Below are 24202 nucleotides of genomic sequence, written 5' to 3' on the forward strand. Positions count from 1 at the left end.
ACATTACTCTGCAAAACTTATTTTTACTGACACTGACCTCACAATCTGTAAGCCATCCACAAACTTTGGTGAAATTACATTGTTGATAATTATCAACCCCAAAATGTATTGGCTTCTTCTTTACCCCAAGTGCAAGCTATCCAGACTCTTTGGTCCAGGTCTGTGATGTAGAACACATTTATAGTAAGAACAACAACATAACATAACATGATATATATATATATATATATATATATATATATATATATATATATATATATATATATATATATATATATACACACACACACACACACACATATGCAGTAGAGCCTTGTTAATCTGGACTCCGTTTATCTGGAAACCTTGCTATCCCGACATAATTCAATGGGAACGGAATTCCTAAACGTTAACTTGCTCCGTTAATCAAGAAATCTGCATTCTGGATCTGGAAATCAAAATGTACAAATAATCCAGAAATAATCTGTCCAAAAATAAGAAAATTTGAAAAATCGTATATGAAAATACAGTCAGTCTGATAATACAGATTCACCTATGCAAATTTGGAGATGTGTCAATGCATTAATCTCTGATTGGTCAAATTCTAGTAGCATGTTAAAGTTATCAACTGATCACGTGATCATGTGTGTGGAAAAACTAAATAGAATGACCATATTGTAACCAGTGATTGTATAAACAATGTCTGTTTTAGCTAGTCGCCGACGGGGGTGTTAATAATTAAATAAACACACTGGGATCAAATCATTCACACTTTTTGACATAACATATGGTAAATAAATTAAGTGTGTCATTAAGCCTCTTTGTTGTTTACCAATTGTATGAAACAGTCACAGTTTATTGATGGCTGTACAAATACAGTTGACTGATTTATGCAGTGGACAATATAGGGCTTCATTTTCAAATAAAATGGGGATGTCAATTTTCAGCTCATTAGCCGCTGTAACGGCTGTAAATACGACTTATAAAAAGGACTGCATTTTATAAGTTTACCAAAACTCATTTTACTGCGAGATATCAGTTTGTATTCATTGTACTTTTTACATATATTATGGTGACACCATCAAGCAAGCGTAAACGATTAAAGATACTGGCATGCATAAAAAAGATTTGCCAGATGTATTCATTAATTTTTTTCAACCATTATTGAATATACATTTACAGCTAGCATAAACATGTACATAGTGTGATGACATCGTAAAATAAAAATGTGCATGATTCAATTATCAGGAAAACTCGTCAATTCAGACAAGTTCACTGGGAACGAATATGTCCAGATTAACAAGGCTGCACTGTATGTATACAGTGTGACCCCACTATAACACGGAGCCATAAAACCCGACTGCGTTATATACCGAACCGTGTTATATGCAACCAAGTCAGTTAGCTGAAGAAAATGTAACCCCCCCCCAAAAAAATTGTGTGGCTGGGGTGGTGGGGTCAGTAATAAATGCGGATGGTAAAATACTTGCTTCGTCGGCACAGTTACCATCTTAAATTGATGCATATTAAATGAGAAATACACCTGTAGTGAAAACAAAAGACATAATATAATGGTTTACTTTATTTAGAGAACCATGAATTGGTATATATACATGAATCCTGTTTATATATAAACGTCTAATGTATAGCATGACTAGAGTATCAACACCGTGTACTCACCTGCGAACCTCATCATATACATTGAATGCAAAATACAAGTGATTCCATCAAAAACATGTACACATAACAGCTTTAAAATATTCATTAATTTCTGTAACAGGTCATATTGGTCTGAATTCGGTGGAAAAACATAACACAATCAAGTAACGAATGATGAAACATATTTGCCGTAAAGTACGTTCCAAGTCGGTAAAAGTTTGCGTTTTAAGCTGCCGTTGATAGCGTTCATAAGCATAAACTTTTTCCCTACAAAAAGGAAACTTTCACAGCACAGTTAACGTGTTCCAGTCACATTGGAAAATGCAAAAATCCATCAGATTCCATCACTTTTATTTAAGTTTGGTACTGACTTCCTTTGAAGAAAAGTTCTTTGCTGTTGTTGAAAGATTGTAGTCGGCTTTCTTTGATGAAGGGTGCATGCGCTATTGAAGTCACCACTAAAGGACAGCTTTGGAGAACCAAACGAATGCCCATTTCTTATTGTGGCGGCAACATCAAATAATTGTACTGCATGATTAAAACTGGTATTTTTTCCATTTGCTGAGTACGTTTTCATAACAGTCGGTGCTTCAAAGGTAATCTGTTTCCTTTGAAACTTCAGCAAACTATTTTATCTGGGTACATTTTTAAAAAGGAATTGCCCATCGTTTAGAATATTCTAGTTACTGTCCCTCCATGCCTACTGAATAAATCAATAAGTAAGATGCATTTTTTTAATTTTTTTTTATACATTTGTGGTAGCAGCATGATGGTGCCTTCCACACATGCGTCTGAAAATTAACAAAGGGTTAACGGACGATAGAGACGCGGGTGTTCTGATGACATGGATTATTACAGAAAATGTGAGTGTTCTGAAGGATTTAATTCTGACTGAAAAGAAGAGGAATTTTACTTACCATCCGCATACAAATGTCAGTCTTTGTAAATATATTAATTACTAGTGAGCAGCCGAAAATCTGATGAAAGATAGATTACGAGACATTGCCTCGTCTGGTTGATCTCCGTTACCAGAAATGTCAACAACAAAACGGATATCTTACAACATACTGTACTCATGCTAGATGTCAAGATAAGCAGATTTTGGTATAACAATGCACTGTTTAGATGGTTTGTCAGTATGGACAAAGAATTTGTTTATGTAACAATATATAAATTTCAGTGCATTTTATATCTAGTTTGCGGCTTCCTTTCATGGGGCATCTGAATTTCTACACTCCAAATCAATGGTTGTATATAAAAGTTTAAACAGCCAACAATGTTGCCAATAAATAAAAAAGCCACATGGTAAGTTTTGCAGCCAATAAGGAAAAACAATCCAAGTTTGCGACATTGGCGAAGACCTACATGATCCCAGAATAAACTTTTTATACGTTTTTTTTCTCTACTTACTTTTAAGAAGAAAAAAATACTTTTTAGTGTATGAGAAAAATGCATATAAAATTTCAGGAGCCAAGCCACGATCGTCTTGTATTATTCACACGCGATCTCTTCAAAAAATGATAAGCAACTTTTTACGTTTTTTTCGTACGTTTTAAGACTTTTTTGTGCACAAAAAAATACCATGTATATGAAATTTCGAGAGCCACGCCATGATTGCGTTATATCCAAATTCGCGTTATAACGGAGTGTGTTATAGCGGGGTCACACTGTATATATATATATATATATATATATATATATATATACACACACACACACACACACCACTCCCTCGATAACTCGCACACATCGGGGTCCAGAAACATCGACCGCACTATAAGTGAGGCGCAATTTATCGAGGGACCTATAAAATAAGCCCAAAACCAATAAAGTGATTGACGACATAACGGAGAAATAAGGGGGGGGGGGTAGGCAGATTTTACTGTTGAATACTCACTTTATAATCGTTCTGAGATTAACTGTTAATAAATATCTCTTCATAACGGTGTACTTTATTATTTCCTCATAGGACAACATTAATTTCAGGATAAATTACAGTATATTGAGGCGATCATCGAAAACATTATTCCACGTGGTTTCCGTTCGCTTAACATGTGTACCACTTCACACATTGTGTACTACGTCACTAATTTTTATGCTGAATTGGATACATTCTAGTTTTATTGTTTGATCCAAATTAGACGTTTTTTTATATACAAAACATCGACTCTTTTCGAGAAACAGTGTCGATTGAACGATAGATAGATAAATAGATTTGAATGTGATAGAAGTAAAATGGAAAACAATAAAAACAAGGGTTAATCAGTACTAACATATTTAATTGGTCTACAAATTTAAAACAACGTAAATTAGAACAAGTTAATACTTGCCGTTTGTGCCACGCTTGACAAATATCAATTTACTTTTTGAAAAAAATCAGTTAATTTTTTTTGTGTGTGTTACTCCTTGGTTTCTCTGCCGCTGAGCAAAATCCCTCAGATTTCTCAACTGCATGAGCTTTACGTAGTCAACATTCTTGGTCTCCAGCCACCTTATGGCAATATCAAAATATCTGATTGCTTCCTGTGCACAGGGGTGGGGGGTGCAACATGTACGTCTGCATCACTTTGAACACTTGTGTTACTCCAGGTAGAATTGTCTTCTGCTGCAAATTTGTTCGCTATAGAAATAATTATAGTTTCATCTGACATGTATTCGGCTGTGGGGCAATCATTATCATCACAAATCCACTCCTCCATATCATCAAGAGAAACGCCCATCTCAGGACCATGAGTCTGTACAAATTTCTCCCAAACAGCCTCGGCATTAATGACATCAGTTTCACTGAAACATTCGAAGTCACTATCATCGTCGTTGTCTCCGTTACTGTTTTGCTTTACGTCAAAGGCAGCTCCAAGACCCTTAATCCAGCACCCGAGGTCTCTTGTAATCGATTTTTTTTTTAATGCAACAAACACTTCCCCAAGTTGTTGATCAAAACAAAGCCGGCATGTACATGTAATTAGGTTCTCACAGAAGTACTCACGGGTTTCGATGTGACGGTCGATTGACTCTTTTCATGTTTTCAATGAACAGAATATGTTGTGATTATAATGTTTACACTGAAACGGAATTAAAGGATTAGAATGTGACTTTCACACAGGAAGATGTTTAATTGGTGTTTATTTCATTCTCTGGTTGCCACCTGTTAGCATTTACCAGAAGTTTTCATTGATCGCTATTTCACCAGACTGTTTGTTTACAGTATACTGACAACTATTTATCATAAAAACTTACATAATATATATCTTTAAACAGAGGTCTTGCTAGGATTTTAAAACTGGGTCTTTCTGCCTCTAAATTCAGTCACTAAATATCAGTACCTTTTCTCACTCGGCCGCTAGTCAAAGCCTTTGAACTAGCCGCCTAGCTGTTACATCATGTTCTTTTTTTTTTTTTTAATGTACTCTTATAAAATGGCAACAGTACATCAAAGAGTCTTTCAGTCACTGAATTCTGCCATTGTAAATATCAGCACAGTTAACTGATCAACACATTTTCCCACAAAGCAGGTGGCTGAAACAGGACCGGCAAATCTTTGAATTTTCCCGCGCACCTATTACATGCGTACGGAGGACTCCCGCCTCAGTGATTTTCTGTGTCCCAGATCAAAAATTGGCATCCAAATACGCATAATTAAGCGTTTTCGAGATCTCTGAAATTAATTCTTGTTTAGAACTTGCAAATTTCAAAATATGGATTATATTTTTACGGGCATTAATCACCATTTTCAATAATAAAACGAGCAATGTATCAAGGTTTAATTTATCAATTCTTATCGTAATTTTTTCATGTTCAGCATATTTTAAAGATATTTTAAATACATTTTCTCTGGAAAAAATTGGGAGCCAAGACGGACACTGCATTATAAGCGGGAGCGCGAGTTATCCGGGCGTGAGTTATCGAGGGAGCGGTGTGTGTGTGTGTATATATATATATATATATATAAATAAAATGTAGACAGCATTTTATGAAATATGTGCTTGAACATCTTTAGATGAAAGCTGAGTTCTGTCAAATAATTGTATAAACATGTCCTCATGGTTTCCAAGTAAAGTTCAATCAAAAAAATGACAGAACCTATTGAGGGCTAAGATAACTTTCTGCACATTCATCTAAAAATATGCGAAAATTTAAAGATTACAATGGAACACACACCACCATGTCCCTCCTGTTGTCACTAGATGATATGATTCTACTATAGAGTACTAGACTTGTTCTCTTTTTCAAAAGACTCTATTCTTAATCAAATTTCTGAAACAGGGAACCAAAAGGTGGATAATACACACGCACCACCTGGAAAGGTTATGTATTTGTGTGTTCAACTGAACTAGATGCACCTTCTCTTGTTTTGTGATTGCTTTGTAATCTATGTATTGCAAAAGACATTGTAATATAATATATATCATGGTACAGATGCACTGATATAATACACTAACATGATAAATTGTGAATATACTGACTTTGTCTTCACAATTTCCTATCATTTAGCACTTATTTTCAAACAGTATGACAGTTGAAAAGGATTTCGCTTGAAATATGAAACAAAATGGCTATAAATCCCATCATACTTGCAAATGGCACAATTTAGAAAAATTACCAAATGACTTTAACAGCACAATATCTTTTTTCTAAACTGCACAAATGATAAACTTTATAATTTGAGGAAAAGAACACTAAAACTACTAACTGAGAATACTGTCAACAGTTAGGTCTTCATCCATTGTTAGGGCATCATCATCAAAAGCCATTACAAGCACAGCAAACTCCTCTAACGAACAGTGCAGAAGGATTCCAAATGGATCTCCAGACTTCCATGCTAGTGGTGCACCATGTGATAGAACCTACATAAAATAGACTGGCTCATTACAATGTTTTATTATTTTTAGAATTTCAGTTTTTATGTACCATCTTATCCTAAAAATAATTGAGTAACCGAAAGAGCAATCTGAGACTGAGAGAATGTGTGAAATAGAGCTATAATGAATACATTCTTGATAAGCTCAATAAATAACATTTATGTTCACTTCTATATGGAAAAATAATATGTCTATTTCTGGTTGGCCAACCATCCCTGTTTCTCATTTTGCCGACCCTAATACTTTTCCTCCATCATAAAAAAACCCCAAAAGATATAATAATTAAAAAAATCGTGTTAAATATATATAATGTTAAAACAAAAGAACTTCCTACCTAACCTAAATTGAAAACCAGTGCAATATGAAACACATTTTTTTAGCCAAAGTATTTCAAATGCACAATGATACATGTCAATCATTTTTAGAATCCTACCTTGTAGACATTCTTGCAACCTAATTGCAAAACAAAATAACCATGAAGTTTTTGATAACACTTTTGTTCTTAGAGAGTATAAGGATTTTCCTCTATCTTGGAAGCATGTTATCATTTAAACCAATAAACAATATCACTTATAGACAATTAAGTGGGTTTGGTAGTGGTTATCTTCTCATGTGGTTTGCCTTGCCGACTCTTAGTCATAATAAGCTGTGACTAAGTTAACACATGAGTTCACCAAGAAGCAAATGGCAGCAATACACAAATACATTCCTTTAAATTCTAGATTTTGGATTTTTAACATAGCTTTAACAGTTTTTCAGTCATATCACTATGATGTCTGCAGTGTGGTAGTTTATAGTGACATCTAGCACTGAGGCAACAAGCCGCAGACATGTAGCATGATGTCCCACCCAGTCACATTATCCTGACACCAGGCTGACCAGTCCTAACACTAACCTCTCAATGCCGAGCGCCAAGCAAGGCAGCTGTTAGTACCATTTTTTATAAGTCTTTGCTATGACTCGGCTGGGGAACGAACCCACGACATCCCACATCCGAGGCAGAAGCTCTAACCTTCAAATTCTGTAATAGTAATAATAATGCAAGCTATTATATTTAAGCATCTTAATTTTTCAATATACAGTAAATACACCATGTCAGCAGCATGCAGTTATACCAAATTTAAAAACAAAATACTTTATTGCATCAATGTTGGCAAAAAAGTATTTGAATATAGCATCCTTGCTATATTTTCTAAAATCCTGCACACCCTAAAATTGTGTGATTCATAGTAAGATTTATAGTAATAATAATGATAATTTCAACAATGATAACTGAAAGAGGACAACAAAGAAAAGAAAACTTGATGATTCACATGTATTTTCTTGCTTGGAGGCATAGAGAGTTGATGACCAAGGAACCATTCTAGATCTGCTGGTCGAGAGGCTTCTAGTAACACCATTACATCCTCATGATTTACATCTTCCTCATAGTGACCTTTGACCCCAAAATAAGCTGTCCAGTCCATCAATGTCAATTTTTGCTGCAAGTAAAAAAACAAAACCCTGCACAAAAGCATATATAAATTAAACTATCTAACAACATGACACCACTTTTATGGCACTTAGTGTTTACAAAAGGATGCTGAAGAAATGGTGAATCTAATACTGGGATGCATTGAAAGGGAATGAAACTGAAAGAGGATTAATAGGACTTAATTCATTTTAACAACTTGAATGAGAGTTTATCCTTATCCAATACTTTTTGTAATATGTAACATAATCATTAATTTTTGTTGACAAATTTAGCCATATATGTAACACAAATTGTTGCCATGAAAAGTGTTAGAATAAGGTAACTGTTAGGTAAATGGATTAAATTTATGAACGATTATTAAGAAATTGTTTTGATTTTCAATTTTATAAAAAAGCAATTGTTGGAAAACAAATACCAAAATAAATGAGACCCAACTGTACATATTTTAATTATTAACACTGTCAGTTTACACCCAAAAAAAACCTGAAAAAATAAGTCAATCTGGTCATACAATTAAACCACTGACAAAAGAACTTTATTAATATTTTCATTACTTTTGAAATTCCACTGCAGGGCATGTACTTCATCTATCTATGTATGCACGTAAGTAACTTCAAGTATTCTGCAACCTCTGGTCAGAGTCTATGTTGTTTGTTCTACTGATTACTTCCAACAAGCTGCATAGACCCAGATCAACTGTGCATTACGTGACAGCAGACCTAGGTCTGTGCAGTTGCCAGCTGGACTCAACTTATAAATGAATATATATGGTATATATTCATCTTTTAATGTTAAGCTTGTTTCCATATTGCCAACAACGGTACACCCGATCTTAACTTTAGTCCTTCTTCACTCAGAGAGAGAGAGACTCCTTTGCAAGAAATACCTTCAGCATCAGTAGAATGTATACCATGTCTTTATAGATTTCAAAAAGGCCTTTGATAGAGTATGGCATGCAGCCTTATGGGCAACTATGAGGAATTACAACATCAGCTCAAACCCGGTCCGGGTTGTTGAGCACCTCTATGACAAAGCCACCAGCACTGTCCTCATCAATGGCAGCAGAGGCGATTGGTTCCAAACAAAAGGTGGAGTCAGACAGGGATGTATCTATCCTGTCACCTACATTCTTCAACATTTTCCTGGAAAGGATCATGGAGGATGCCTTGCATGACCACAAGGGAACTGTCAGGATTGAAGAAAGAACAATCACCAACCTTCACTTCACAGATTCTGATGGCTTAGCAGCAGATCAAAAAGAACTGGCTGACTTGGCTGAACGCCTCAACACAACCTCCACAGTATACAGTATGGAGATTAGTACCGAAAAAACCAAACTGATGACAAACAACACCAATGGCATTGGTGCAGAAATAAAGGTCAGTGGACAGAAGCTAGAAAGAGTTACAAGCTTCAAGTACTTGGGATCACTTATCACAGATGAGGGCTCCAAACCAGAACTACTTTGCAGGATTACCCAGACAACAGCAGCAATAACAAGGTCAAGGCCAATATGGAAAGGTACAAACATTGCTCTTGGTTCCAAAATATGGCTGATGCGCTCAATTATCATATCCATATTTCTATATGCTTATGAAACGTGGATGCTCACATCAGATCTACAAAGAAGGATTCAAACCTTCCAAATGAGATGCTACCGCACGATCTTGGGCATCTCATACACTGACCATGTAACCAACAAAGAGGTCAACAACAAGATCTGACAAGCCATCGGTCCATATGAAGATCTGCTGACCAGTGTAAAAAAGCGCAAATTGAAGTGGTACCATCATGACACAAGATCATTTGGACTGGCAAAAATAATCTTGCAAGGCATAGTGTGAGGGTGTAGAAGAAGAGGCAGACATAAATAGTTGGGAAGACAATGTTAAGGAGTGGACAGGCATGTAATTTGGAGGTTCCCAAAAGGCAGTAGAGAACAGGGAAAGTTGGAGAGAAATGGTGGTGAAGTCATCAGTGGTGCTACAAATACCTCTTGGGTTAAGAACTGATGATGATGATGATGAATTTAGTATTATAAAATCATTATCTCTGTCATTACCAAGGGTCCATTCCTTGACAGAATCAATGTTTTGATTTCACCTAGTTATGCAAGTGCCAAACTCTCTGCAAAGCTGAGTGGCCTCTTAGATCTTTAGTGCCATATGAGGCAGAGAAATACATAACTGACTCAGCACTTAGTGTACTGCACTGTGGCCAGGACAACTCTGACATTATTTTGCATGTAATCTGTGAACCACAGACAGAATCTGAAGCAGTCAAACATTTTCATACTGACAAAAAGTGACTCATCCCCAACAAACCACATAGATATTTTCACTCACCCAACAATGTATTTCACTTGTTCCATATGGAACATCATGGGATTTGCTCACTCCACTTTATTATACCCTTTTTCTGCCCAAATGTTATTGTTCACTTCATAAAACTGTTGTGCACGACTATGCCAAAAACAAAGCAAAATATTAAAGAGATCTACAGACAGGACCAATGGATGAACAAGAGACCCTATTTTATCAAACCTGCTACTGGTAAATCTGGAAAGTAAAGAGCTTTTTAACGCTGACCTTAATCTCACAAATTTGAATGCTGACCTCAGGCAAGGGTGGAGATATTTGCATGGACACCAAAGTAACTGTTATTTTAAGCTTTCACAAAAAGATAGTTTGATCAAAATGGATCAAATGATATAGATATGCAAGCAAGCATGAAGGTGAATTATAAGCAGTTTGCATTCATTGACAGAGAACAAATTAGATACAGGGCATGACTATGAAGTTGATTTTTCTGCAAAAATGTCAAAATATGTGTTTGTTTTATCTGACCATCATTGTAAGTTTTTGTTTTTTAACATATGGGATCTTTTTGAAAAGTTGTGATATATTATCTGGAAAAAACTGTCACAAGCACTTTTGTTTTAAATAGATTCTTTATTTAAGTGTGTATTAAAAATGAACTTGGACAGAGTTTAGTGCCTGTTTTCTGCTATTGATAAGCCTTACAGATGATGCCTTAGGATTTGGAATTTTTTTTAATAACTGGGACATCAACTATGCTGACATGACACACTTGCTTCATACCTTTCGTGCTTAGTGGCCATCTATCCAATGTCGTTGGTTTTTTTCACATCAGCGACTAAATTTTACCATCAACAGGGCCAGCAAGTGTACATGAAGTACAGTAAATTCTTCCTAGATGGAACAGTGCCTCTAACATGTTTGTAAATTATAATGTACTCAGTCCTGATGAAGTAATGAGAAGTATGTATTCTCAATGATGACAAGAATTTCTAGTAGTAAGAACTGTATACTGAAATCTCTTTGGAACTATGGCATTCATTTTAATTCTCATATTATTAGTAGATGGAACAAATTACTCTTTAAATGTGCCACTTAATTTCATTCTTAACAAAGCAGGGCACAGTTAATTGTTGTACATGTATCTGTATACTTGTACGTATGATATATATGTTCTTTTATGTTTACAATGTTTATACTTTATATTTTAATTTAGATGTATGGACTATGTAGAATGAAATAAAGAATTCTTATCTTATCTTGTATTGTAAAATATTATTGTTATGTTAAACAAACCAACATTAAAATATAACTTATCAAGACCCAATGGGAAGCACCATGTTACTTCAGTTGGTAGAGCACAAAGCTTCTAGTCCAAAGTTCATGGGTTTGATACACACCCAGGCCAGCCCAGATTCACTGCCTGTGATCTTGGGAAAGCACTTACCTCCCATAGCAAAATAATGTGCAAGAAAAGTGCCATTAAAAACCACCCAATTAATCTATCAATCAGCAATACAAACAATCATTCAATCAATCAACCAGACCCATTTAGAGACATGAAATTTGTCATTTTGCCAAAATAATTGATATTATATATAAGAGCACTTTGTTGCATTATGTCAGTGAAAAAGCTGGAGATGTACCATCTACATAAAATATATAATATTTTTGTTAATTCAGTTTTAATTTTTTGACAAGATTACCTTGGGTTCTATAGATGAAATAAGCACACCACCGTCCTCGAAAATAATCTCGTCTCTGAATGTCAGAGACCCATTGACCAGGGACGACCTTATTATGTACCCTGCAGGCTTTGCAGTCACAGGTCTCTGAATCAAAACACTGCCTCTCCGAACAGCGCTGCGCAGAATGCTAAGGTACATTTTTTGTCTGAACCGCTGCTTCCACCATTGGACAAGGGCAAAAATGACATAACCAAGGGAAACAATCATGATCAATGACTCAGATCACCAAAAGTCCTTCATCATCTGAAATAAGAATAAGATTTATCAGAAAAGAATTTTAGCTGAAATGACAAGAAGATGCACATATGTATACATGCACAGACTTCATGAAGGCAACACAAAACATTTTATTATCATCGCTGATCACACACCAGGTCGTGTGAATTTTTTTTAAACACTAAAGTACATTTCTAAAAGCACAAATGTGTGACTTAAATAATAGACAATAGCCTTTCACTTTGTTTTTCATTTCAAACCCAAGACCAGAGTGTAATCAATTATTGCATAGTTTATCTCTAGTCTCCACTGTAGATTATTATCAAGTACAATATAAATTTCAGACTAAAGTGATCATAACCCTTTTTCCCAAACTAAAGATATTTTCATTGTCTTTAATCTTCACATCTTAACTTGAATCATTTTTTAATCTGATATTTGAACTTTTAGTTAGCATTATATGGCCAGTATTGTAATGACATGTATAACTGTGAAACCACCCACCTGCCTACTCTGACAGGGTATACAAGATTTAAAAGAATAAAAATAAACATCCTTTTCTCTCATGTTTATGATCATGCCAATTTGTGATCTAAACTGTCCGTGGCACACTGGTCAAGAGATGCTTCTTGCAGTTGCCTAATCAACAGTGGACAAGATGAGATTTATTCTTCTCACACTTTTGCAATGCCTCTGTATGTCTCCTCAGCTCCAATTTTGTTGCTTCAGTAAGGATGAGACTGTTCCATGTGGTATGACCCTGTGTAAGATCTTCCCAAGCCTCATGTCAATACTGCAGTATTTTAAAGAAGATCTGAGGCAGCCTTGGAAGTGTTTCTTCTAACCTTCTTGAGATTACCTTTCCTCCTTCAGCTTGCTGTAATCTTTGGTATTAGCTTGTCTGAAATCCTGGTGATGTGACTTAGTCATCTCAGCTGTGATTTCATCAGCATTGAGTGGATGCTTGGAAGCATGCTTGTGTGAGAGCCTTAGTGTTAGAGACCCTGTCCTGCAATCTTTTCCTCATCAGTTTCCTCAAGCAGCTCATGCAAATATGGTTCAGCTTCTAGACATGGCATCTGTATACCATCCAGGTTTCACATGCATATAGCAGGACTGGCAACAGGGATTCATAGTAACCTTGGAGTGACAGCCAGCAGTATACAGTTTCAGGCATCTAACATCACCTTGATTAATCACAGGCTATGCCTCACGTTAAAAGCATGCAGCCCATTCACCTAATTCAAACACTCACTCAGTCACATGTGCAATACACAGTTAACCTGCTGATGATAACATATCACAATATATAAGTGCTTTTCCCAAGGACACACAGTGGCAGGCTACTGGGCTAGCCTACGTGGGTGTCGAACATGCAACCCTTTGATCACTGGTCTAATGATCCACCAACTGAGCTACCATGGCTTTCTCACAATATACAATTTACAGTTATTAACATGGAAAGTTTACCATTGAACAAACATATTTATTTCTAGCTCCAACTGCCTTAGTCACAAAGAGTATGCTGAGTAGGATAGGATGAATAAACGTTTAGCATGGATGAATCAATGTGATCATAAACACGAAACCCTAACTCATATTAGTAAATCCTAAAATATAGGTCACAGTGGCCTTTAGTTTTAAGGCATTTTAGTAAGAGAGATGCAACCAATTCTCAAATTATGTGACGTAAAGATCTTACTGACAGCTCTGCAACTATCTATGCACCAAAGTGCACTAAGTAAAGCTTCAGTTTTGGTCAATGCCACCATGATTCAGCCTTTCAAACATTTTCCTCCCAAAATGTAACAACCAATTAAAACAAAAACAATCAATGTATACCATTACAAAATATTTTGCATATGATACAGAGGAAAATGTCTGCATTACTACCAATCTGATCATTCAGGAAATTAAAATATGACCTGTCACCATTACTATATTTGCAAGTTAACTGGTCACAAGCTCTTATCTTAATGGTCTTTACTCCTTTTAGATGCCGAGGCTAATAAAAGATGAAGAACAAGTATGTGTGCAAAGACATAACAAAATAAAAATGGTGATATTTCATACATTGGATTTAATCTGTTAAATGACCAAATCAGCAATGAATCATAACATTTTTACAGTAGGTAATGATTATTTTTCAATCAGTTGTCAAAATTCCTACAAACCACTTGAAAGACTGAATCATGGGGGGGGGGGGGGGCTAAAACTTTACACTGCTTTTGTAGATGATACTACTAATATAACTGTAAACTTATTTATTTATAAATTCAAAAAGTATTTTTGTAGTGGTACAGTCCTGCAATTTAAAACAGGCAAGGGAATACCCCCCCTCTTTTAAACTCTATGATTTTGTTCCAGCATTTCATGCCTTATGCATTATTACAAACTCGCATACCAGTGTGCGCTCCGAAGTGTACAGAAAAGTTCTGTAACAGCTAAAAGTGCCTACACTTTTTCAGATGTCACATAAGGGGTCCTTGCTTGACCAGAGTGTATATCTTTCAGCATAGGGATTGCCAATGAATGTTCCCACCAGTGTGGTGGCATAATGTTTTGCATAAAAAAGGCATCTGATACTCATGACAAGGACAGGAAACACATCATCTCCTTGCCCCTAGAGGGCTTGAACATCAAATCTCCCAGGTGTTAGGGTTTTCTAAAATAGTTCACCAATAAGATTTCCACAAAGGTCTCAGTGCTTTTGATAAGTAACTTCAGAAAATATTTTTAGCTGTGAAAAGTGAGTCACTTACAACAAGAAGAAAACAAAATTGTTTCATTTTAATCTAACAAAACATATGTACATGTGCCACAATTGCAACAAATATCCATGACATAACGCAGACAAGTGATATCATTCAGAATGCAAATGATGTCAAATAATGCAAGTCAGATGTGTTCACTAGGTCTTTGACACTTTGACTGGTTTTCTGTGTTTAAAGCCCCAATGCTGCTGTTTATCATAAATTTCACCATTCTTCCAATTTAAAGTTTAGTAGGAAGGAAATGGTTTGTTAAACACGCTATCTAACATAAACCATTTTTTGAAATAATCAAGATGTTAGGTTTAAATAATGTTCAAATATTGAGTTTTGAATTAGGAGGTTGCTACCCAAAAACTCTGTCCACAAAGTCGCTCATGATTGCGATCTTTTTCTGGAATGCTCCAAAAGCAGTGATGTGATACATTCAACAAATTCCGTTAGAGACTAATCTAATAACAACAACATTTGCACATGGTGCATAAATCGAGTTGAGAGAGAATGAAGAGAGGCAGGCCTGCTTTTTAAGTGGATCTGAGAAGAAAAAGCATGCATTAGGTAAAAATAAGACTGGTTGGAGTGCTAGAATATACACTGAAGGGCAAATCTGGGCTGAAGAAACTCCGACATAGTGTGGTGCTAGCTTCTTATATTTACAATGATGACATCATCAAAACTTGTGTGCCAGCTTTCAACTGAAATCGGTTGACCCAATCAACATCGGATTAATTCATATACATGGAAAATGGCAGGATACCTCAGTTTTTGAGGGAGAAATTACATGACTCATAAAGTGACGGAACATCAATATTATCTGATTTTAATGGACCCCAACAATGTTTCAGATCAATATATTTCAAGATTCAGTCTTGTTCAGATGATTTGGCATATAGGACTTTTTGCATGTAATGGTGGCATTGGGGCTTTAATGAGTTCAATACTCGAACTGATGCTTTCTCCAGAGCCAGATGCAAGTATGTCAATTTCAACAGGTCAGAGGTAATTTGGGGTAAAAATACACCATGTTCATTCAGATTCATTAGAAATATTATTTAAGCACAACAATTGCTACAATTTGGTCCTTATTTATAGCAGACATAAAGTTTTAAATAACAGAAAATAAAATTTGCATTTTTTTCTTCTTGTGTAATTGTCAAAATTCCTTCAAAATAGAGACTGTTTCACCCCAAATAACTTAAGGCAAAATGAAAACATCAGTGTGTATTGATGTAATTCACAATACACAGCCTACAACATGATACATTATAGATACACATATCAACATCATGATCTTTTCATCTTTAGAAGGTATGTCAGTGATAGGGTAGCACCATTTTATAAAGGTTGATATACTAGTTTTATTTCCAGTATACAGGTTAGATGCCTTCTCATCCTTGTCAAGATTAAAAAAACGTTTCCAACGAGACTACCTTTTATTTGTCAGTGACTCCCCCAATGGTATTTTACAACACAGCAACACAAGCAGGTTATTTACTGCAAATAACCAAATGAAGAAAAATGTTTTACATAAGGACACATCACAGTAACTAATTCAGGATACACATATGGAAGAATTTTAACCTGCAACCTTCAATTTTAAATTTTGCTCGTTAACAACTTAGCCGCCACGACTCCTGGGCTTAAAGATAAATCCTGGAGTAATAGCCACCACTATCTTGTGAGTGAGAGAAAGAGAGGTTCTGGTGAATGTTTATACATGTCATATCACTTTGGCCATTTTAGCATGTATATTGACTGTTTGATTTCAAAATGAGCACTGCTACACGTTGCAACAAATTTAAATGGCTGATAATATCAAGATTACATTATGTAATTACAGACAGGTAAACTCCCACTAAAATAAACACTATTTTGTTTAGTTTTTAAAGCTTCACCAAAAACAGATTAAAGTCAGTTATTTTGAAACAAACCCAAATAAGTGCAATGTTAGGCTAAACAAAAAATGTGTGTCCACTCAGCTGACTATCATTGTTTCTCATTGCCGACCCTAGAACTTTTTTCCCCCGTGGTAAAAAAAAAATCAGAAAAAAGATACAATAAAAAAATCAAATTAAACATACTGAATTTTTACAAAAGAAATACAAAATTTACCTGCCTACCCTAATTTGAAAATCAGTGAAAAAGAAACACAAATTTATTTTGTTTGGCCTTATACCTCGACACTGTATACATGTACTTTTTTATCCCTATAATACTGTAATAACAATATGGGGATTCATAACATTTATAGGGATGCTGGCAACTGGGATGGGAAAATTTCTCTTAGGCTTTCTCATTGTGGAACACTTAAATATATATTACCACCGTGTTAGAATATTATGTGTGTCATACTATTCTACACAATGATATGTCATTTCTGTAAACATTGGATCATGTGTTGGTTTTGGTAAAAAATCCAATTGGTATCAAGAAAGAATGAGAATCCTTTAATTTAGGTAAGTAATATTCATAAAGTGTACAAAAATGTCCCACATTTCCATTCTAAATGCTGACAAAAATGTGATTTCTAAATGTCAACATGAGGACCCACCCCATGACCTTCTTGAACTTGTGACCAAGAAAAACCTATTTATCTTTTAGAAACATATAGGCACTATTTAAAAGATAGATATGTTTAACTTAGAACAATACAGCATCTTAATCCAAGTTTCTAAATTTGCAAGTTGTCCCATACCTACTTCATCGTCTGCTAACCAATTTGTCACTCAAACAGATTGTCAAGAAATTCCTGGGTGTTTCAAAATTATTTCTTAATTTTGTTTTCCATAAACGAGATGTTGTAAACACATAACATGTATATCCTATTCATTGTTGCTTCTCTTCAGCTTAACAACTTGTTTTTATAAATATGTTGAACTTTTACTAATTTTTTTAAATGATTGTTTTAGTTTACTTAATATTTCTTGCCATTTAGTGGCATTGTTACACTGAATTTGCAAAACCTGACCTAGTTCTTTGGCTGAAATGCTGACAGAAAGAGCAAAACGTAATGCACTCCATTTTCATAGCCTGATGCATAAACATTACATCTTTTCAAAGTCATGTGCAGAATAGGCTGACATATAGAAAATCATGAAAAAAGAATGTTCTGGTGACAACTGCCACTTTTCAAAAGATAAACATTGCACTATTTTATTTTGGTCAGTCTGATGAATTTGGTAAGCATTTTGTGCCAATATTGGCAATGGAAACCTTACATGTACAGAAAAGCCTAATGTCATGCATATAGCATAAAATATGCTCATTAGTCAATCCAATGGGACAAATACTCCAAATTTTAAACATTTCATTTTCACATCAAATTAGTTATGGGCCAATCAGCTAGTATCCTATCTTTAATAAAATAACAGTTCGAAGATAACTTAGTTTTCCTTTCAAATTATTGCTTGATAGTTCATTGCAGTCATTTAGGATGGAAAAATTTGATAATTAATGATGATTTCTTTCATTATCTGGATAATAATTAACAAAAATCTATTACAACTACATAGTGAATAAAAGCCACATCAGTATGTGTATGGTTAAGATGTATATAAAATGTGTCCATTTATTATGTATTCGTAATCCATTAAAAAAAACATAAAAAAACCCATCTTCGAACATTACATAAGGAATTTACAAAAATTCTCATGTGAAACATTTTCTTCAATTATTTTTAAAGAGTTAATAACCATATGCAATTAGCACAAAACAAAATAGGATATTCTTTTATGTTCCACTAAAATGACATTAAAACTTCAGGTAGAAAATGTTACACATGTAAAAAGGATGGCCAAACAACATTTTATTTTTCTATTTAAAACTCCTACAATAAAGAGGTCTTGGAAATACTTAATCACACATATTTGGATGCAATTTTATTTTATCTGGGGCACAGAAAATCACTTATACTGGAGTCCTCCTTAAGCATGCAATAGCTGGACTGCAAATTCAAGGGCTTGCCAGTCCTGCTTCAACCACCTGGTGAGTGGGAAAATATGTTGATTTGATCATTTTAGCAGTGCTGATATTTACAATGACTGAATTCATATGTACATGTTGTCATTGTAAGAGTACATCAGAAGAAGATGACCCAACAGATTGGCGGCAAGTTCAAAGACTCGACTAGTGGCTGAGTGCTGGGAAAATGTACTGATATAGACAATGACTGAATTCAGAGACAGAACAACCCAGTGATGTACTTTTGTATAAGAGTAGATCAAATGAACAACTTGAGCTTTCATTATTGTGTAGCTGAATAAGTAGTGCATGTAACTTGGAAATCGACATGTTGAGAATTAGACAAAATGGTTGCGAATTTGGACAAGTATTTTGGCGTTAAAGGGCAATTGATGAAGATTGTAATGAGATTCAGCAGAGTGCTAAAGGTGCTAGAACTTACAGTTCGCATGGAACACTATGTGTGATGCCTAGCTTAGTTCTTGGAATGATTCCTTGGCCTGACATAATTCTCTCTCACTCTAATGGACAAACAAGAGCTACATGTCAGTGGTGTAAAGAAGCTATCAAATTAAAATCAGTGGCAAGCAGGTGGGACTCCTGTTTTTTTCCAAAATAGGAGTCCTAGACTCCTAGTTTTAAAATTCTAGCAAGACCTCTGCAATATCTGGGAGCCAAAAATTGACCGGCATGGTTCTGGAAGTAGCTACACCACATCTGTTGATAATATTTTACATTCAGCTTCTTCACTGCCCCATAATTTGCCAACTTTCTTGTCAAATTTGACCACAAATAGTAATTCTGATGTTATCTATAAACACAAATGTTTATGTATGATGTTTTATTTAGTATGTTGGGTCTGTAATGTATTAGCACATGTACTTTCAAATACTGATACTGTATACAGGTAGTCCTATATTTATATTTTGTTGCACTATTTTCATTTGCAATATACATGTATAACACTGATCCTTTATGCACCTCTTGACTTTTATGTATGCTCTGTGGCATGCAAACTTGCTTAGGGTGACTCCTGAACTAAGCACCTGATGTCAGAAGGAATCTATTGGTCCTTATCATTGATCTGATGTTGCCGTTGCTATAGAATCTCTTTACAATACTCAATGTTTCAAAATCTGATTTTAAGCAAAGCAACATTATATTGTGTAACCTTCCAAGATAACAGACAAGAATTATGTTACTATGAATGCCAATTCTGTTCCATAAATGTTACATAAGATGCACATATGTAATATCCTATTTGGATCTGTCCAATTTATAATGTTTTTGGAAAAGACAGATGAAATTAATAATTAACAAACACACATTTTATATCAAAATTGTCTTTATTTTCACAACAGCACATGAACATATATAAAAAGCAGTATTTATGACCAATTAAAGTCTTAAATGCTTTTCACTGCTTCTTTTCAACAAACACTTGCATAGGACAGTAGATTGTGCACAGACCATATATATAACTCTAAAATCTAATGGTAATAGATTTAGTATATCTGTATTTAGTAGGGCTTTTATGCCACCTCAGCACAAATGTGGCTACGTAGTGCTAACAAAAAATTATGTTCTAAAAATGTAAAAAGGAACTGTGCATACATTATGAGATAAAGCCTTCCAAATAAATATGTAACTAAGCACAAGATATAATAATCATAAAATGTAAATACAAAAATCTGTAAAATGCACATCAAATAAGACCATACCAAGCAGTGGTCACCAATGAGTAATGTCAGTGTTACAGTGCTGACCAATGAGGTCAATGACATGAGATCGACGACTTCATTATTGAAGCCAACTACTGTGTACCTAACTACGATATAGGAAGCACACAATCGGGCTTCTTGCAACAAGTTTCATTATTCAAAAAGAATATAATTTGATGTCTTCTTACTGAAAAGTGATTTTATTATGATTATGTATGCAGGGGGTAAATCCGACGATATTGTGACTTATTTCAACCTCTGATATGTGTAATTCTGACCACCATATATGGATTGTACATATACAAGTTTCATCTATAAAATACACGGATTTTGTTTATCTTGGCAGATTTTAAAGCTTTAAACTGTGTTTTTTTTTTCAGATACTGAGACAGCAGATAGAAAGCAACATTGTTATATTGATAATTGTGGATGTTGTTATAGAGATAATTGTAGAGAGAAGTAACATTTTATTTTTATTTAGATTTATACCTTTAATTTTTTTATTTATTGTTTTTAATTATATATCTATTCCTGGGTTTATTTTCTTCAAAGTTCAATACAAACTAATCATAATTCAATATTTTCTTTAAGCTTGTGTTCTTGGTCGGAATTGCCCTCTTATGATGAACCTGGGGTAAATCCGACCACTATATACTATTGTTATCTGTCAAAAAAACTGGTGCAATTTTTACCTCTTTTTAGCGAGACAAAGCATTATTTTAAAGCTACAATAACATAATTATTATATTATTGAAAGCTATAAAAAAAACCTTGGATGATTGATGCCTGACTAAGGTCCTGAATAATTTTTTTTTTTATGAATGCCGCTTCTGAACTCGAGCAGAAAAGAGAATACTGAGGCGATTACGCATTTTGTCACGCGATGGCCTCGTCGCCTGGAAACATCTCTACTAATTTGCATACGCATGTGCACAAATAAAAACAAAGAACACAGCAAGTAATTTGCATATCTTTGTTGTAAACAGCAGTACGTACATCCACGGTCGGAATTACCCTACTGGTCGGAATATGACCATGTTACCCTAATGGGTCAATTCAAATGTCTACATAAATATGAATAGTTATGACTACTGTAACGTTTAATAAACTAATAAAATTTAATGTTTTCTCTAACTATACTCAGTACAGTAATGAAGTGGAAGTTTATTAAATACGTTTACTTTAAATTATTGTAATGTAATCTAGGTACAAACAAAAGTCAAAGTTATTGTAGTTTTGGCTCATCTGTATAGATGTATGACAACAATACATCATTAGGTAGATGAACGTCAAGTTAATTTTTTTCCGGTTTACAAATACCGAGCTAAAGTGTATGTCTATACAGTACTGATCAGATCTAGCACATCAGAAGAAGAATAACTGAGGAGTATCATAATAATATTACTGAATTCCAACTGCAGTTTATAATTAATAATGTATCCGCTGCATTAAGTACTTCAGACACGAGAACTTTGAGAATCCATTACATAGCGTCGCTTTACCTACTCTTCACTGTTGAACACAAAGAAAAGTAGCATCGCTAATATTTCGTCACAAGACCGGGAGTAGGTCCGTATCTCCGACGCTTACAGTTAGCAACCGGTTCCATGAGATGAAACCCACTGTCAATAGACAAGAAAGAAACAATGCTAAAATTTTCGTAATGTAGGATACATCCATTTCATGAGATTTCATAAACTGAGAATCCTCTTAACCCTCATATTTTGTTATTTTTGTACTTTTCGTGAAATAAAAGTAGTTTTCTTATATTGTCTATAGCATTTCCACATCATCGTATCTGTTTATGCCCCCTCCCACCGATTAAGAAAACAACAGAAGGCATAAAAAAAATGCACAAAACGTTTATCATTTCATTCACTAAGCTATAATTTGTTGCCAGGCAGTCTCAAACACTGTCTAGTTGTTGGTGTTTCGAATAAACGGGAGTTTCTTTAGCAGCACGGTCAGTAGTAAAGTGGGGAGATATAAGGACAATGGGACTTATCATTAAAAACAGGGTCGCGGCCCTTGGGGGAGCAGCAGAGAGGGTGAACAGACCATAGAATTCCGACAAAACAAATAAAAAAAAACAAATAAAATCATCTCGTAGAAAGGTTCAAATTTTTACAAATGAACTTTTCCTTGAGATGTTTTATTTCTGTAATGACCGATTGTACTAATAAAACCTCAGTTCGAAATAGTAGCTGAAAAAATAAAGTACTCTACGTGTTTATTTATTTTTGTTTATTTTTTTGACGACCAACGTTGGTAGGTACCCTCTCTGCTGCTATTAATTTACCACCATACCAAGTTTGATGAATATTTTTCAACGCGTTCTCGCTGTCGTTTTTCCTCATCTGTTTCATCTTTATTTGTTTCATCTTTATTTGTTCTATGTTTCAAGTAATATTCAAGTTCTGATGGTGGTTTTTCTATTTTTGGATTTATGTTCTTTCTGTGTTTATAATATATCATCAAACTTCGATATCGATCTCCACCGCAATTTTGCAAATCTGATATAATCCTCTAACGAAGTTGTTTTCAACACAACTTCGTGGACCAGCATGAAGGTTTTTCTTTATGTTTCTTGCAATATTCTCCACGGCATTTTTTATTACATTTGTTAGTGGTTCCTTGACGCAACCACGCACAGTTGTTCATTATCTGTTTAATTTAATTTACACCCCTTCTGCTGATATTAACTAAATCATTATGTTATAATAAAATGATACATCCAGAATCTCATACTGCAAGAACAGCACGAGAACGATTAGAAGCAATTAAAAAATTTCTTCCTGTCAGAGACTCATTCAGAAAAAATCTGCAAGCGCAGCAAGAAGCACAAGTTGAGTATGAAGAAGAAACTAAAAAACTATTTAAACCCGTCACTGCAGCTACTGAGAAAGTTACAACTGTTATCAAAGAAGATCTTCTTCCGGTATCAGAAAAAATAGCAAGAAGAACTAAACAGGCAAAGAAGATTTTACGAGACCTTCCAACTGACATAGCTGCAGCTCAACCTCCACCTGTTGGTGAGGAAATACTTGAAAGTATTGGAGAACTTCGTACTGAAGTCGCCGATGTGAGAGAAAAACTTGCATCTAAATCCAAATCAGCAGGAGAAAACTTAAAATTAATTGCAAGATTTAACGAAGGAATTGTTAAGGAAATTAGAGATACTGAAAGAGAGAAATTACCTGAGATGATATTAGATAATATATCTGATAAATCTAATATTTTAAAACCCCCTCATGAAGAAACAAGTGATGATAATTTCATTAAATGGATATATCGCGTATATTACAACAAAAAACAAGCTAAAGGTTCAGAGTTCAAAAGACTTAATGAAGAAGTAAAAAGACTTTACAGAGAGAGACTGGAACAACCAGAGCAAGAACAACCCTCCCAGCGGAAACTTCCTTCAGCTTTACAACAAATAGAACAACAGCAATTGATGTTGAAACCATCTAGAGAGAAAAGGAGGCAGATGGCAAAGG

The 24202-nt window shown here is 34.7% G+C and overlaps 1 protein-coding gene across 1 annotated transcript in view; it reads right to left on the reverse strand.

Annotated features, from left to right (window-relative positions):
* LOC149801236 (biotin--protein ligase-like) overlaps positions 1 to 22222 on the reverse strand; it is an 85263-nt gene extending 63041 nt beyond the window's left edge. The window contains exons 1-4 of the mRNA XM_089955310.1: positions 22111 to 22222; positions 11996 to 12280; positions 7811 to 7978; positions 6329 to 6482 (exon numbers count right to left, since the gene is read on the reverse strand). Coding sequence (XP_089811436.1) covers positions 6329 to 6482; positions 7811 to 7978; positions 11996 to 12244 — 571 coding nt within the window. The 5' untranslated portion in view covers positions 12245 to 12280; positions 22111 to 22222. The remainder of the gene's footprint in view (positions 1 to 6328; positions 6483 to 7810; positions 7979 to 11995; positions 12281 to 22110) is intronic.
* Positions 22223 to 24202: the final 1980 nt, after the last annotated feature.

This window comes from Sinohyriopsis cumingii, chromosome 4, assembly GCF_028554795.1.
Source record: "Sinohyriopsis cumingii isolate HCF-2022 chromosome 4, ASM2855479v2, whole genome shotgun sequence".
NCBI classification, from domain to species: domain Eukaryota; kingdom Metazoa; phylum Mollusca; class Bivalvia; order Unionida; family Unionidae; genus Sinohyriopsis; species Sinohyriopsis cumingii.